This window comes from Acipenser ruthenus, chromosome 31 (genome assembly GCF_902713425.1).
Source record: "Acipenser ruthenus chromosome 31, fAciRut3.2 maternal haplotype, whole genome shotgun sequence".
In the NCBI taxonomy this organism is placed as follows: Eukaryota; Metazoa; Chordata; class Actinopteri; order Acipenseriformes; family Acipenseridae; genus Acipenser; species Acipenser ruthenus.
Genome location: NC_081219.1, coordinates 13,635,656 through 13,650,915, shown reverse-complemented (window position 1 = coordinate 13,650,915; position 15,260 = coordinate 13,635,656). Strand labels below are relative to the sequence as shown.

Genomic DNA, 15,260 nt, shown 5'->3' with positions numbered 1-15,260 from the left:
CCGCTGACCTGTGCTTTTCGAGTCCTCGGCCTGTGTGTCCCTTTCTCCTCGCACTTCCCTCGTTGGCCTCCGAGGGCGTTGCTGAGATCTGGTGCCAGCCCGAAGCGCCCGGGGTCCTGGGTAAGAGACCGGTGCACATCCAGCAGACAGTAGGCATCAACAGCTGGAAGAGAGAGAGAGAGAGAGAGAGAGAGAGAGAGAGAGAGAGAGAGAGAGAGAGAGAGAGAGAGAGAGAGAGAGAGAGAACTAGAGCTCCTGTGACACCTACTGTTCCCGACTAAACAAAAAAAAAAAAAAAGACGAGACCACACTGCCTCCCCCGCAGTCTTTCAGCTGTAACCTCTAGGCTTGGTTCTAGTCACTAGTCCACACAGCCTCCCACCCAGTCCCTCCCCAGACTCACCTGCGTAGTAGACCTGGCTGGGTCTCAGCGGGCGTCTCTCCCAGTTTGATAGCTGCTCGGTCTTGTCCAGCGGCTTCCCCAGGACCAGCTGCACCAGCAGACTCAGCCCCTTCTCCGCAGAGCTCTTGAGCCCCTCCACCGATCTGGAACCCCTGACCCCCAGGGGAATGTGAGCCTTCTGGATCTACAGAGCCACAGAGGGGAGAGCAAGAAGCTGGTTACACCACAGAGCATTTCATATCACTTTCCCTTTGTAAACGGTTCTCTGTGTGGATTACTAGAGAAAAAGACAAGCTTGTTGCAAGATGCAAGATGGTCTTACATCAATGAAATCAATAGCAATTCCTTGATAGTGTACCACAGGGCCCAAGCAAGCAGTTACAGTACCAGCCCCTTATAACGCTGTAGTCAGGAGCCAGAATTATATTGCAATTTTATGAAAGAGTTCCGCCTTATAACAAGAATGCTAATGGAATGGCACTATGGGACAAAGCGAAGCCACAGCCATGACAGCTTACAACTGCTTCCACGATATAAAGGGCCTCCTTTACTAAGGGGGAGACCACTGTATTAGCATTTGAATATCTGGCACCTGTTTGTGCACCAACAGCAGGTCCAGTATCCCAGCAGGCTTCAGGGGCTCCTCCAGGAACTGGGGCCACGTGGCAGCCAGGCTGCTGAGATCACCAGCCATCCCGTAACCTGCACAGCAACACAGACGAGCGAGAGAAACACTGAGCACTGCAGACAGCACTGCAGACAGCCCAGCAGAGCCCGTGCGGGGAGGAGGGGACTGCAGCCTAAACACGGCCTTGTTATTCAGCCTAGGTAGGAGAGTGAAGGCAGGAGGGTGTAGCTGCCTTATGTCAGAGCTGGTGAAGATGTAATGCTCATTTGGTGTATTACACAGGGATGAAATTAAGACTCCTATCACATAGCAGTTTCACCCATTCCAGGTTTTGCTACGAGCTTGATTAGCCGCAGTGTGTATAGGCAACAAGCTCAGGTGCGTCTTATTTAAACTGACAGTAAAACCAGGAATGGAACAAACTGCTGTGCAATGGATCCAACAGAATACTCATCAATCACTAGACATACTAAACGAAGAAGAAAAGTCATTGATAAACTGAAAACTGACCGATAATAATTCGTAATAATTAGTCTATAGTCTAAATTGCGATCCAGAGTGCGGTGGAGGTCTCAGAGACATCAACAGAGAAGGAAGGGAGGAGTGGACAGCATGTCTAGTGTGTGCTCACCCAGCTTGGTGACAGCAGGGTCGGAGAACACGTCCCTGATGAAGTGTCGGAGCTCCTGGTCCTGCTCTGGGCCCCCGCGCTCCGTCAGGTCCAGCAGGTACACAGTGTCTCGGACCGCCAGCTGGATCAGAGCCACGCGAGGCTTCCCCACCGAGCCGAAGGCAGGCCTCCACTCCATGTCCACCCCCAGCAGGACACCAGGCTACCAGGGCAAGCAGGAAGGTATGTGTTCACACGGGTTATTCAGCTGTCTATTCAAATGGGCACAGCACAGTATTTCAACCCATCTGTTATGTCTCGGGTCTGACCAGTGACCTTAAATGTCACTCTTTTAAAAATACATAGATTTTATGACTTATGTATGTAGTGGACACAATTCTGAGAGATGTTTCCTCCATTTGTGGCTGATAGTGATGATGATGCATAAAGCACATGGGCCTGAGAAAACAGTGCAAGCGCTGTGTGTGTGTGCTGTGTAGCCCATGACCCCACATGGGGAGGTTGATGACCTTAGACCTCATTTTTTTCCCATGTGGGGGCTGATAATGTTATCATCATTAAAGCATGCTTCAAGTGCAACAAAAAAAATACTACAAACTGGCCAAAGAGGTTGAGCGACACCCCACTAAGCTCAGCTTGAGCGGCAATGACCCGCAGGATCACACCTCAGAAGTGAAGAATCCACACACAGGTACCTTCAGCACAGCCTCCCGGCACAGCCTCAGCCCCTCCGCTGTGTCCAGGAAGTGGACATTCTCCATGGGGACAGGGAGCTGGTAATATGTCCTCCTGCTCTCCTCCGAGGGCTCCCAGGGTTCTCCTGTGCCTGCGGGACACTCTGTCTCCAAGCTGCAGGAGGAATCGAACCCGGGGTCAGTGTGTGACAAGAGCTGAGGGACTGGGAGGGAAGCAGTTTGGCCTAGTGGTAGCATTTAAGGGACTAGGAGGAAAGAATTGTTAGGCAAGGGACTGGGAGGTAGGGTGGTTTGGTTCATTAAATGCATGGCAGGTCTCTCTCTTTTTTTTTTTTACTAAACTGAAAAGTTGAGCAATCTTAGCCGGGGAGGCCTCAGGGAAAGTTCTTTCTAGATAAGAATCAGAAGTTCAAAATGCCTGGGTGAGGGGCTAGCGTGAGTTTCAAACAACGTTTCTTTCCACACTGGCTCTGCGCGGCGTGTCTGTCAGGAGCCCCCGAGCCTGCCGGTGTAACTGGGAGCTCAGTAAACACTCCCCAGCGCGCCTGGCATGTCTGTCTGTGTGGGGAAGTCAATATTTGAGTACAGTATTTGGAAAAGGCCCGGCTGGGTTTTGGCTGGGGTCGCTGGATCAAAAAAAAAACATAAAACACAGGAAAAGTAACACGAGAGCATGAATGTAGCAGAGGATAAATATCACCGCGTTTAAACGGGGCTTTTCAAAATGCTTATACTGTACGACCACAGTAAAGAGACCAGCTGAGAGCTGAGGTCAGGGGGGTTCCAATCGTGGTCCTGGAGTGCCACTCCACTCCAGGGTTAACAGCTAAAATTATACAATTAACAGGGTCAGGACGGAAGTTTAATTGGTTCAATTAAACAATTTAAAACCGGGCTTTTAGAACAGGGTTGGAACAAAGACCAGGAGTGGAAGGGCCAACTTTGGCCACCCCGGGCTTAGGTAAAAGCTGTCGATTCTTACACTGACTTCTCTAGGATGGTCTCTCTCCGAACCCCCACTCCGAAGGGAAGCCGGTCTCTGGGGACGTGGTATCGCAGTGCCCACCGGGCAGCGCAGTCCAGTCCGCTGTGTTTTACCAGCATAAATATCAGCTCCACCTGCAGGTCCACACTCTCCCCTACAGTGGCCTGGAACACAGAACACACACAGAACCACACTCTGCTCAGCCCGGTTACTGCTCATCACTGTAACGCCATTGACAGGCATTGTTCAGAGGGCGTTTTCTTTCCAGCGGACTGATTTGGAACAGAGATCAAACAAGGTCCTTTACCAGAGATTAGGAACCTCAAATTGACCAATCAGCTTAAAGGAAAATCTCAGTTTTCTATTTAACATTCCAGCACGTCTCGTGCTGAAGTCTGGATTGCAGACCGCAGGTGGAACCGGCTGCAGCCCCAGTTTGACACTGGGAACGAGAGGAGATTGAGATGTACGGTCTGGTTTTGATGGGTCCAGAACTGCTAACCTACCTGAACATGGTCTGCCCAGTTTTCTTCAGACATATTTTTCTGGGGGGGGAAAAAAATACAGACAGTTTGTTCCAGTGTGAGTTTAAAAGCAGTGCTGGAGACTGGTTAACCCTGCCTGCCCTGGAATGTGTAACCTGGACCAAGAACGATGCTGCCAAACAAACTGATTCAATCACAGCACCTCCTGTTTGTGACAAACCCGTCGTTCTCACAAGTTTAATGATTTAGCGCGTTACACAGATCCTGCCACCTGGGCATCCCATCTTTTCCAGTAGCCAGGAGCCTTGTCTCTGGTTTCAAGAGGTATCTTTGGTTGGCTGGTCAGTTTGTAAGTCTGGGGTTCCTAACATTGTGATTTTACTGCATGCTAAAACCTTGTATCTCCTTATTCAAGGTCTCTACAAGTCGTCCACTTGCATTGGAAGAAAATTAATCGTTTTAACAAATGTAGGCACAGCATGCAGGCAAGAAAACTGAAAAGTATGACAAGGGTTTTTTAAGCCTCAGTAACCTACCTCCACAAACCTTTTATACATGAGAAACCTGAGGGAGGCCAGTCTTCTCTGGGTGACAACGTTGGGGCAGAGAGCTGGAACAGATAAGAGAGTCAGAGACCCCCCCCCCCCACACACTCGAGTCTCCACTGCAAACCCTATACAGACACTGCCCCCTGCTGTGCATTCCCAGCAACTACAGGAACACTGTGCCGTTCAAACTTGAGAGGGGGGACTCTTTGACAGTGCTAACACAAACGAAGATGAAGAAAATCACACAGCATGATGATAAAAAAACACACATACACATTATTACTGTAATCTGACATTGTAATATTTAAAATGGAACAAGTGTGATTGTGTGTTGCTAAAACCAGAAAGAAATGAATTGACAAAGAGCCTCGGATACCCTTACAGAAGCTGACCTCCAGTCAATGTGCGCTGGAATTATGCAGGTTTCCCCCCGCATGCTCTTCCCCTGTGTATTACCAGACCTCTCTGGGCTTTACCATGCTTTCAATATGCTTTACTGCTGTGCTCTTACTATGGTAAACTTTTTTTTTTAAAGGGATCGCAAAGACAGAGTCGTTTGCTTGTGCTGTCCCTTCCTCATGGAAGAAATGGGAAGAGAGACCATGCCTACAGTGAGCCAGTGATTTCTCACTGAAACTCAAAGCCGCCCTGCCTCTGGGCTGTACCTGGGTCTACCCCGTACAGCTCCATCAGTCGAAACACCTGCTTGCTCAGGACTTTGGGAGCCAGCCTGTCACTTTTCTGGTGGAACTGCGGAATCCCAGGGTAGCAGCTGGAACACAAAAAAAGAGTTACACCCTTCGCTCGGATATAATCCAGCGAGCGAGCCGCGGGCTATTAAAACCGAATTCAATTTAGGAAATCTGTTCCGTGTCCTCACCTGAGCAGGTGTGAGGGATGGAAGCCCGGGCTGCACCAGGAGTCCAGCAGCCTGACCAGCCTGTTCTGCAGGTCCTGGTAATCAGACACAAAGGCCTCTGCCAACTGGAGCTTATCCTGGAGGACCAGGGGAATGCACACCTGGATCCGGAGACAGACACACAGCAACGTGAGAACCGAACTAGGACTGGACCTGAACTGCACACACACACACTGCAGAACCTCACAATCCCGCTATTACTAACAGAAAACTACAAGCACTGATGCACAGACTGACATGATCAGTGCATTCGGGTACCCATTCTGAACGAGGACCCTAAAAAAGAAAAGGACTTACAAAATAATTAGACTACTATTAAATGAGCTCCTTCCTGCAAACTAAGCTGTGATAATCTTATTCCTCTCACCTTCTCCATGTCCAGGTCTGGCTGCAGCTTCAGTTTAATACTCATCAGCACCGCCTGCAGAAAACAGAAGATTAAGTTGCTTCCTGAAGACTCTGTCACAGCTAGAAGCAGACGATTCGCAATCTAGAAGGGGCAGGCGCCTGTACCTTCTGTGCTTTAAACCTATGAACCATCAATCTTTTGGCTTGAATCGTCTTGAATCCCATTCGACTGTGCAAATAAAACAAGGTAACTGTTTGCATGAGCGTATCAAGAAGAACTGTCCCATATTTGGATCAATACAATTATAACACATTCCATTCCTATGGTAACTGGGACGATTCTATTGCCCCGACCCCCTTCTCACCTCCCTGTAGCTGCCTCGGTGCAGGAGGTAGCCCACGTGCCCCAGCAGGACGCTTCGCTCCAGGGAGCCCAGCTGGTAGATATCGATCAGGGGTTCGAGGAAACTGGGCTGCTTCTCTGTGAGGAGGCTCAAAGCCTGGACCTGGAGTCTGCGCAACCTGGCCCCAGGCTCCCTCTGCTGCAGGTGGAGGTGAGGCCGCTCCTTGAGCCAGAGCTGGAACTCAAAGAGGACGCAGTGCCCCAGCGAGCCCCCCTTCGACTTCATCACCTCCGGACAGTACTCCAAGACCACCAGCAGCCCCTCCAGGGGGTCCCGCAGAGCAGAGAAACCCTCCCGAGCCTCCACACGCACCTGCCAGGAGAGCAGACATCGATTCAGCTCTCACACAGCTGGCAGAGGGATGCACACACATCCATGCACAGGGCTGCAGCAGCTAGACATAATATCAATGCACACACACACACACACTGAGACACAGACACACAGACACAGACACACACACACACACACACACTGAGACACAGACACACAGACACACACACACACACACACACTGAGACACAGACACAGACACACAGACAGACACAGACACAGACACAGACACAGACACACACACACACACTGAGACACAGACACAGACACACACACACTGAGACACAGACACAGACACACTGAGACACAGACACACACACTGAGACACACACACACACACTGAGACACACACACACTGAGACACAGACACACACACACACACACTGAGACACAGACACACACACACATTTACTGATCTAGACTCATGGGGGCTAAAACAAATACTGTTTCATGCACTGAAAGTTTTCTTTTGAAATGATTTGTTTTGGTCTCGATATATCTACTTAAACATTCCGAGAAAATCTTACTGCAGACTTCCGTACCTCATCGATCTCTTTCCTTGACCAGCGAGCAGCAAGGGAATCCCAAAACTGGAGAGGGTCAACACCTAGAGAAAGAGAAGGAGAGGGAGAGACAGGAGGATTCGTTTTTATTTATCGATTTAAAAACCACGCTCATTCCACACAAGGTCAGACATAACCCACAACTAAACTAAATTAAATAAACGCGTGTTAGGACTGCACAGTCTGAATCTCACATACCCAGACAGAGAGAGAGAGACAGAGAGAGAACACCCTGCTCTCCCTTGGAACCTGTAAAGACTCTAAAAGGAGACAGGAGCGCAGCGGGTCCGCAGACTATTGTTATTAAGAGCACATTGTCTGCGGTCAACCCACTTTATCACGCCATTTAGAGATTTTTTTCTTATAAACATTTTTTCAAGTAGGAAAGCCCTTGCGAGGCTGTGGCCCGATGAGTAATAGAAAACACATTTGCTCCCTACTTCACCACAGCAGCTAATGAAAATCAGAGGACCAACCGGGAAAGGGAGGGGAGAGCTGGAAACCAGACTGCTTCTCCACAGTGTTTCTCATGCAATGCTCAGCTGCACGCTCGCAGTACTCATGCAATGCGGTGGCATTCGTTTACCCAACCAGACCTGAGCAGGACTCAACGGGGCACAGGGGTTTAAAATGCCCACCTGGACACTGAGCGATGGTGGGGCGAAAGCACCTGCAATCTGCCACCATGTGCCACACAACGCACTGCAGCAGACACCTGTAAGCATCAGGGCTCCATACAGCCATCGATGGTCTTGAGGAGATCCTCCTTTGTCGACTGACATTCAGAGGGACACAAACCACTTATTGAAGAAGGGCACCCTTAAATCGCCCCACAGCAGCAGCTCAAAGCCTCCACATGACTTGCTAATCACCCTGTACGTAGATGGGGTGGCCGGTTATCTATACACTAAACTGCGTAGCGACCCGACACTCACACAGAGGATAGCGGGTGCTTGTACAGAGAGAAAGGAGCTCTCCTTTCCTCAGTTTGTACGAGTAGTTAAGGAGATGAGTAAGTGTGCAGGATGGCAGTGTTGCTGTTCCTCATATTTAAAGGGGGGGGTTGGTTTGTATGTGTTTGTGTTGGCTCCGATCAAATCCTGCTGTTTTGATCCAAGAAGGGAGCTCGGATTGGGATGGGAGGGGGGTTGTGTGCGGGGCTTTTGGGATGAAAGGGAAGCGATGGGGAGAAGAGCCAAACTAAACAAACTTCCTCTGAGTAGACCCATCTGCTTAGGCCTGCCTCATTCTACCTCATTCTGCTTCATTCTGCTTCATTCTGCCCCATGCTCTCATTCTGTTTCATTGTTTCATTCTGTCTTTGTCTCATTCTGCCCCATTCTCTCATTCTGTTTCATTGTTTCATTCTGTCTTTCTGTTTCATTCTGTCTCATTCTGTTTCATTCTGTCTCATTCTGTTTCATTCTGTCTCATTCTGTTTCATTCTGTCTCATTCTGTCTCATTCTGCCTCATTCTGTCTCATTCTGTTTCATTCTGCCTCATTCTGTCTCATTCTGTGTTCGAGTTTCCTTTTCCACCCCCTTCTGCTCCTTCGCTCTCCTGTTTCTCAAGAGCTCTGTGTTTGTCTCGGAAATCCCCAGGAAAGAGCCATACGTTCTGGTCATTCTGAACTCCGGTAACCTTCCTTTGCAAGGCAGCGCTGCGTTTCACTCCTCCTGTGCACCACAGCCTACGTAGAGCCTATTGTTCGGAGGGGTTGTGAACGGCAGACATTGTGTACTGGGCATGCCAGCGCTGCGTACAGCAATTAGGCACAGCTCACTCCAAACGGGATCCATGTGGTCACCACAGGGTAACAGTGCACCCCAAGAGGGACATACAACCTGGACACACAGAGCAGAGGTGAGCATGGACCTTGAAACACACAGACACACACAGAGACACACACACACTCACACACACACAGACACACAAGCACGCACACAGACCCCCCCTCCTCAATGCTAGCAGCTCCTCCACCTTGGTTCCCAGGCTCAGTCTCTCTCAGGCGCTGGGAGGAAGTGCTGGCAAGGAGCTCCTCTTCCTGTCAGCCTGCAAGCATTTCCAGGCAGCAGTACTTATCAATACATCAGGCAGCAAAACACCTACAGAGCGAGGGGGGGACAGGAGGGGGGGACGAGGACAATACAACCCCCAATCCCATTCGGATGATTAATGGTATTTATGCATTTTGCTGTACCAGAGAATCTACCTGGATTACAGCATTTATTTTAACCAGGGATAGGTGGTTGATGCAATCCAGGGCAATTTCCCAGCGCTGTAAAATTCTCAAGATCCAGCTGCTGCTTTTCTGGGGCAGGGTATAAGTTAATCAACCAAGCCATATTCAAACACAGCTTTCCACTGGAGATTAGTACCGTGCAGTGAAACCCGCCAGATAAGGGAGGGAGGCTACAGATTAAAAAGAGTTTCACTAATATCATTTAAAAAAAAAAAAAAAAAAAAAAGTAGATTTTTGCATCTGTTTGTCTCCTAAAGCTATTTCACCGAAGCTTGCAGGCTTGTGATAATGCAGAACACAAAGGGCTTGATGAGGAGGTTAGGGTTAGTGCTGTCTGTTTCCACTAACTGAGTGACAGGAGAGGGGATGAGAGACGGCAAAGAGAAGACGTTTGAAGGAAGCGCCGGGTGAAATGGCTAGCTCTCCAACCTTCCTCCTGCTTTTATTTTTGGTGAAGATATCAAATTCCACCCCCAAGTAAAACAGTGAAACAAATGTCACGTCTGCTGTCTGACTTAAAAAAAAAAAGTGTTATTTCCTTGTCGTCTCCCAAAAACGTTCCTCAATCCTTTGCACCTCCAGCTGCGCTCACAGCCTCCTTCCTTCCTAAGCAAGACAGCTAGACAGCGGCACACAGCACGCTTCAATTAGAGCAACAGCAGGTCATTTCAATCCCAGCATGCCTTCTAATCTAGTGTGCTCTCCTTCTAGTTAAACCAGAACAAACGACAGTCAGCAAAGTACAGAAACGTTTCGGCTGCTGCCTTCTCCGGCGTGCACTGAAGAAGGCGCCATCTGAAACGACTGTGTACGTGACTTCGGTCCTTGAACCATCGACCTACAGAAAAAACTCAAGTATCTGGGTATCCTTGCATGATTTGAAGCACATACCGATACTGAAGTAACCGAAAGCTGTTCCTGTTTTCTGTGATGTTTCAATGCTTGACGTGAACTTGCTTGATAACGGTTTTGATGATGTCATATTTGGATGATGCGTGCGAGGGACCGTCTCAAGCGACTGAAAATCAAACCCCAAATACTATGCTCACCCTGAGGCTCAGGCCCCGTGCTCATCCTGCTTCCGATTCCTCAAGACCCGACTGCGCCTCTGGAAGAGCCCTCGACTGCAGAGTCTGGAACAGGGAGGGACACGAGCATCACAAACAGGGCACAGGCTGCGCAACACCTTTGCAGGGCCACCACGTGCACTGAAGCCTTCTCAACCGCCTTGGCAGAAACGCGGGTCTGCTTCACTTGGGTTAGGTTTTGCGTGGGAAACCCTCAGCCTGGCTGAATCCATTCCAAGTTTCACAGAGCTTAATTGCAGCCATGAGCGTCTGGATTTTTCCACTTGCTTTCCTTTATTATGCCGTGCTGAAAATGCCCCCCTCGTCCAGCCTCTACATCACGGAACATGAAAACTGCATGATTACAGCATCCGTTTTTGACTAACTTGAATAAGTCATGTCTTATCATTAGACCACAGTGAAAAATAGGGAGCACTGTACCAGGGAGGTCATCAGCTCAGGCATTAGAGCCCATATCTTACAATGGCATATTGATATAGATACAGAGAGATCAGGATTCATCAGAGTGGGGACAAGAGACTGGGGATATGTAATGCTATCTACTGAAAGGTTACATTAAATGGAGCCCCTTTGTACGGCACTATTGTCCAGACCCACAATGATATAGGGGAGTGGGGTTTGGGGGGATAGGGTGTCTGGCACCCCCCTTAACTCCGCCGTGGGTCCCCCCTCGGTGGCCTCACATAATCCCACAAGCACACACTTGGCCCAGTCTCAGCGTCTCTTTCTCGCTCGCTCTCTCCCTGGGAATGGCAGCCAGAGACTGGGGCAGCAGGCCAGCTGGAACAGAGAGGTTTTCTGCTCAGCCAGAGGGTGTTTTCTTAGCTTTCTTGGAGTCGGCTGTTTCTCTTTCTCCGCTAACACAGTGGGAGGTTCTTGGCTGGGAGCTCCCCACCGGATCGCACTATCCCAGTCACTCAGCACTGGAAAACACTGGCCCTTCGGCTGTACTCTGCTGCTCTCTGGTGGACATTCCCTGGAATTACCCTCAGCTGATCCAGCTATAGCCTCTAGTATGTGTACAGCTGCTGTATATGACACTAAAAATATCCCAACCACCGTTCAATGCATACAGCGCAAGAAAGGTCTGCATTAACTGACTGTACTACTTTTGTTAAAGCGTCCAACTGTGGAAGATTCTAGATGCCTTTAAAACCAGGAATGGATCAAACTGTGATGCAACAGGAGTCTTATTTCCATCCCTGCAGGGGATCAAATAAGACACATAGTTCTATGTTTTTTTTATATTATATCTAGACAGCGAGCTAGAAAATGGACACAGTTTTGGCTGTACTATATATGCAGCATGATGCAGAAAACCCGCAGTTAATGAACACAGCCCTCCTGAGACTTCAAAAAAGATTCCCAGCAGTTGCAGCTTGTTGTGTGCTTGTCTCGCTACAAAAGCATGCTGTACAGAAAAAGAGCACAAGATAATTGTAACTGGTAAAGTGAATTGCTAAAGTTAACAATGCCCCAGTCTCTGCCCCAAGCAGCATGTGAAGCGAAGCCTGCACACAACACAAGCCAGCTGCCAGAGCCCCCCAGGCCAAGCCAAGCCTCCCCAGCTCAGCTTCCCTGGGGCGGGAGGTGTTTGTGTGAATGAGGGGGGTCTCCAATACCCTCAATTATCAACCCCTAATCTCCAGTTTAAATCTACACCTAGCCATGCTGGCACATTCCCTTCCTTTACTCCAGCTCTCTGATCTCTGTTCTCAGATCAGGATAGCTTTAAAGAGGCACAGTGTTTCATCACAGTCACAAATCAGAAATGCTAGAGAACTGATATTCAGAGTTTCCTGTCCCCCTGCATGCTTACAAAGTCCTACTGTAGTTGTGAAAAACAACTAACGCGTCTGTTCAACGAGTAAGAGAATGGATTGGTTAATTACTCAACACACACACTGACAAGCAGACACTTCCCTTGCAAACCATAGCTGTGTTAATTACCTAGTTCAGGCAGCCCTGCACACACACACACAAGGAAAGAGTTGGAAACCTGAGCTGAACCAGAAGCCCAAACATCAACCTGACAGAGTGGCTAACTGCTAGGTTAAATGGGCTGCTGCACAGACTGCATTGTAAATGTTTTAAACATCAAACTATAACTCTGCTGTCATTACAAAGTTTAAACATGATTTTTAAAATACACCCCCTCCCTCTCCCCTTTCTTTATCCAGCCAGGATAATCCACAGCTGAATTTTACTGAAGCATTTTTACAGTGCTGGGAATCACCCTAGATTTCATCAACCGCCTATCATTAGGGGAAATCATAGGACAACTGCGGATGGTTGATGCAATTTAGAGTGCTGAAAACACTCAAATAAAATCCACTTTACCCAGGCGGTGATACAGGCTAATCAGATCGACCCCCAAAATGCATATTTTCATGGTTTGCTGTACAAAGGCTCTTCGGTATTCCACTTTGCCTGCGGTGTGTGGTTTATAAACACCAATCCTCACGTCCACTGAAAGGAACAGGAGAGGAGGACATCAGATCAGGGGGGCAGATGGAAGGGGAAATCGGAAACCAGAAGGGCAGAGGGCTGCAGATATCAACGGCTTGATCTGCTCTGATCTGAACCGGGGCTTCTCTTAACAGCATTACTCTGTGACATCTGCTCAGGGGTCTGTGAGCTTGGGGGTGCGTGAAGCAAAGTGAGCATCTGTTGAGCGGGACGCTGGGGTGGAAAGCGATCGCTCCAGACCAGGGTGGGGGGGCATTACTGCTTGAGGAGTGCGTTCCACGCTTCAGTTCCTGGGGGGGAGGGGGGGGGCACACTGTGGCACAGATTGCTGGCTTGATGTCGTGCTTTTGTTATTCAAATGCCTTCCAATTAGGAAGACAACAGAGGCACGCGCCCTTCCTCAATCCGAGCAGCATTGCAGCCAGCTGGGAGAGACTCAGCATCAACATACCCCCAAACATCAACACACACACCCCCTTTCTTAACAGATACACTTGCATCTTCCCTTTCACCCCCTCCACTCGCTGCTGTTTCACAAGTGTAGGTACTTGTGGAACGCCAGGGTGATGCCTGTTTTCCATTGTTTTCCAACACAGCAGATGTCCTGCCATGATGTTCTGAAGGAGGTCAACAAAACATAAGAAAGGTTACAAACGAGAGGAGGCCATTCGGCCCATCTTGCTCGTTAGTATCTTGAATAAGGATCCCAGGGTGTCGGCTTCAACAACATTACTGTGGAGTTGGTTCCAGGATCCCACAATTCTCTGTGTAAAAAAGTGCCTCCTATTTTCTGTTCTGAATGTCCCTTTATATAATCTCCATTTGTGACCCCTGGTCCTCGTTTCTTTTTTCAGGTCGATAAAGTCCCCTGGGTGGACCTTGTCAAAACCTTTTAGAAGGTATTGACAAGGTAAAAACTTATCAGCAAGCTGTGCATTTAGAGAGCTGGGGACCTAGCGGTACAACAGGGCTGGTAAACTACTGCAAAGCACTTCATTGAAATCGAGGGAAGGGAATCTCATGGTTACAGTTTTTGTTAAAATGTCACGATTAAACCCCACATCGTAATTGACCTAGACACGCTCCTGGCTTTGAAACACAGGCTGGCTGTTTGCAGCTCTTACACAAGCAGAGCAAACAGGCAGATTAATGCTGGGCACTCCTCTGCACTCAAGTGTTTTAGCTCAGCTGGCCTCAGTCTCTGCTTCTATTGATAAACTACAGTAAACTTCCACCTCCAGCACTTTCAAACACTTTCAAACAGCCAGCTGTTCAAATCCAAGAGACAACACGTCACACACTCCTGAGACTCCGGGTTTAAAACCTTAATATTTGCATGATGCAGTACACATGGCAGGGCACCTGTGCAATTCCTAACGGCAATTACTTCGGTTCAGTGATTCACCGGGCTTAAAAGACAAAGGGGCCCCTGACAGGTGTTTTTTTTTTGTGGTACCCCGGCATTAGCAGAACAGCAAAAACACAAGGCACTGCACGTGGCCTGGTGAACCCTACATTCTCGTTACGCACATCTGTAGCACAGAGCGGTCAGCCAAGCGCACCTCAATCGAGGCAACACTGACACCTAGCGAGGCCACAAAAAAAAAGGCAGCTGGTCACAATTATATTTATTCGCTGTATTGCACCACTGTACTACTTCCTGCATTTGCGCAGTATTTACAGCAAAGTAAACGTGGTTCAGGAAACCTTCTCGTTACATTATATACGCGCTACATCAAAGGTAGCTAGTGCTCAAACAGTTTAGGAAGTGTAAAATGTACCGGTAGTTCAAAACAGTGCAAACCCGTCCCAACAGTACATTGAAAAGTATTGTTACACGAGGAGGGCCATGTTACTCGAGTGGATACAATACTCTAAATACAAGAAACAAACTAATAAACCAACTACAACTCAGACCTTGGTCAACTCTACTTGCATGTAAAAAATAAACTGCATTCCTAACTATTATGAACAAAAGTCGTGCGTCTGTACTACACCACAGCAGCGTTGCACCGTCATTTTTCATTTACAAACGTTTCCGACTTGGTGTTTCCTTGGCAAACAAACGACCTTACACCTACTAATATTATTATCTGTCACTAGTTATGCAGTACTGTACTAGTCGTAGCAGAGCGCATGCTGTCAACATTATAATACTGCGCATTTAAAATTTGACAAACTTCCGTTTGGAATGATGGGTCGGGTACGTCGAGATTCTGAGTGACACACGTTCGTTTCGTTAACGTTTCCTTTCACATGTGTTAATGTTAACGCTGCATTCTCCTAGCAGGAACTGTTGCTTGAACTCACCCAACCAGTCTGCTTCTGTAATTTGTGTGAATCTCTGATGTGATCTTATTAATGTGGCTCCTCGTCTATGTGACTCCACCCCCCCCCCCCCCGACCGGAACCTCGCAGCAGCGACTGGAGGAGAAGGGGGGGGACGTCTAAAACGGTGACACATGCTGTGTGAAGCCATTGCGGACCGTGCCATGTCTAAATTATCTTTGCACAAAGC

The 15,260-nt window shown here is 48.6% G+C and overlaps 1 protein-coding gene across 4 annotated transcripts in view; it reads right to left on the bottom strand.

The window, feature by feature from the left end:
* The window catches only part of LOC117964689 (exonuclease mut-7 homolog), a 49,827-nt gene extending 34,591 nt beyond the window's left edge, over positions 1–15,236 (bottom strand). Inside the window, exons 1-15 of one of the 4 annotated variants that reach the window (XM_034909044.2) lie at positions 15,053–15,140; positions 10,235–10,318; positions 6,922–6,986; positions 6,008–6,358; positions 5,662–5,715; positions 5,256–5,395; positions 5,041–5,147; positions 4,364–4,437; positions 3,849–3,887; positions 3,340–3,506; positions 2,358–2,511; positions 1,663–1,864; positions 996–1,105; positions 404–587; positions 9–163 (exon numbers count right to left, since the gene is read on the bottom strand). In XM_034909044.2, coding sequence (XP_034764935.2) covers positions 9–163; positions 404–587; positions 996–1,105; positions 1,663–1,864; positions 2,358–2,511; positions 3,340–3,506; positions 3,849–3,887; positions 4,364–4,437; positions 5,041–5,147; positions 5,256–5,395; positions 5,662–5,715; positions 6,008–6,358; positions 6,922–6,986; positions 10,235–10,259 — 1,827 coding nt within the window. In that variant the 5' untranslated portion in view covers positions 10,260–10,318; positions 15,053–15,140. Of the gene's footprint in view, positions 1–8; positions 164–403; positions 588–995; positions 1,106–1,662; positions 1,865–2,357; positions 2,512–3,339; positions 3,507–3,848; positions 3,888–4,363; positions 4,438–5,040; positions 5,148–5,255; positions 5,396–5,661; positions 5,716–6,007; positions 6,359–6,921; positions 6,987–10,234; positions 10,319–15,052 lie in introns of all 4 variants that reach the window. The other 3 variants (XM_059005188.1, XM_059005189.1, XM_059005190.1) reach the window with 3 other exon arrangements.
* Positions 15,237–15,260: the final 24 nt, after the last annotated feature.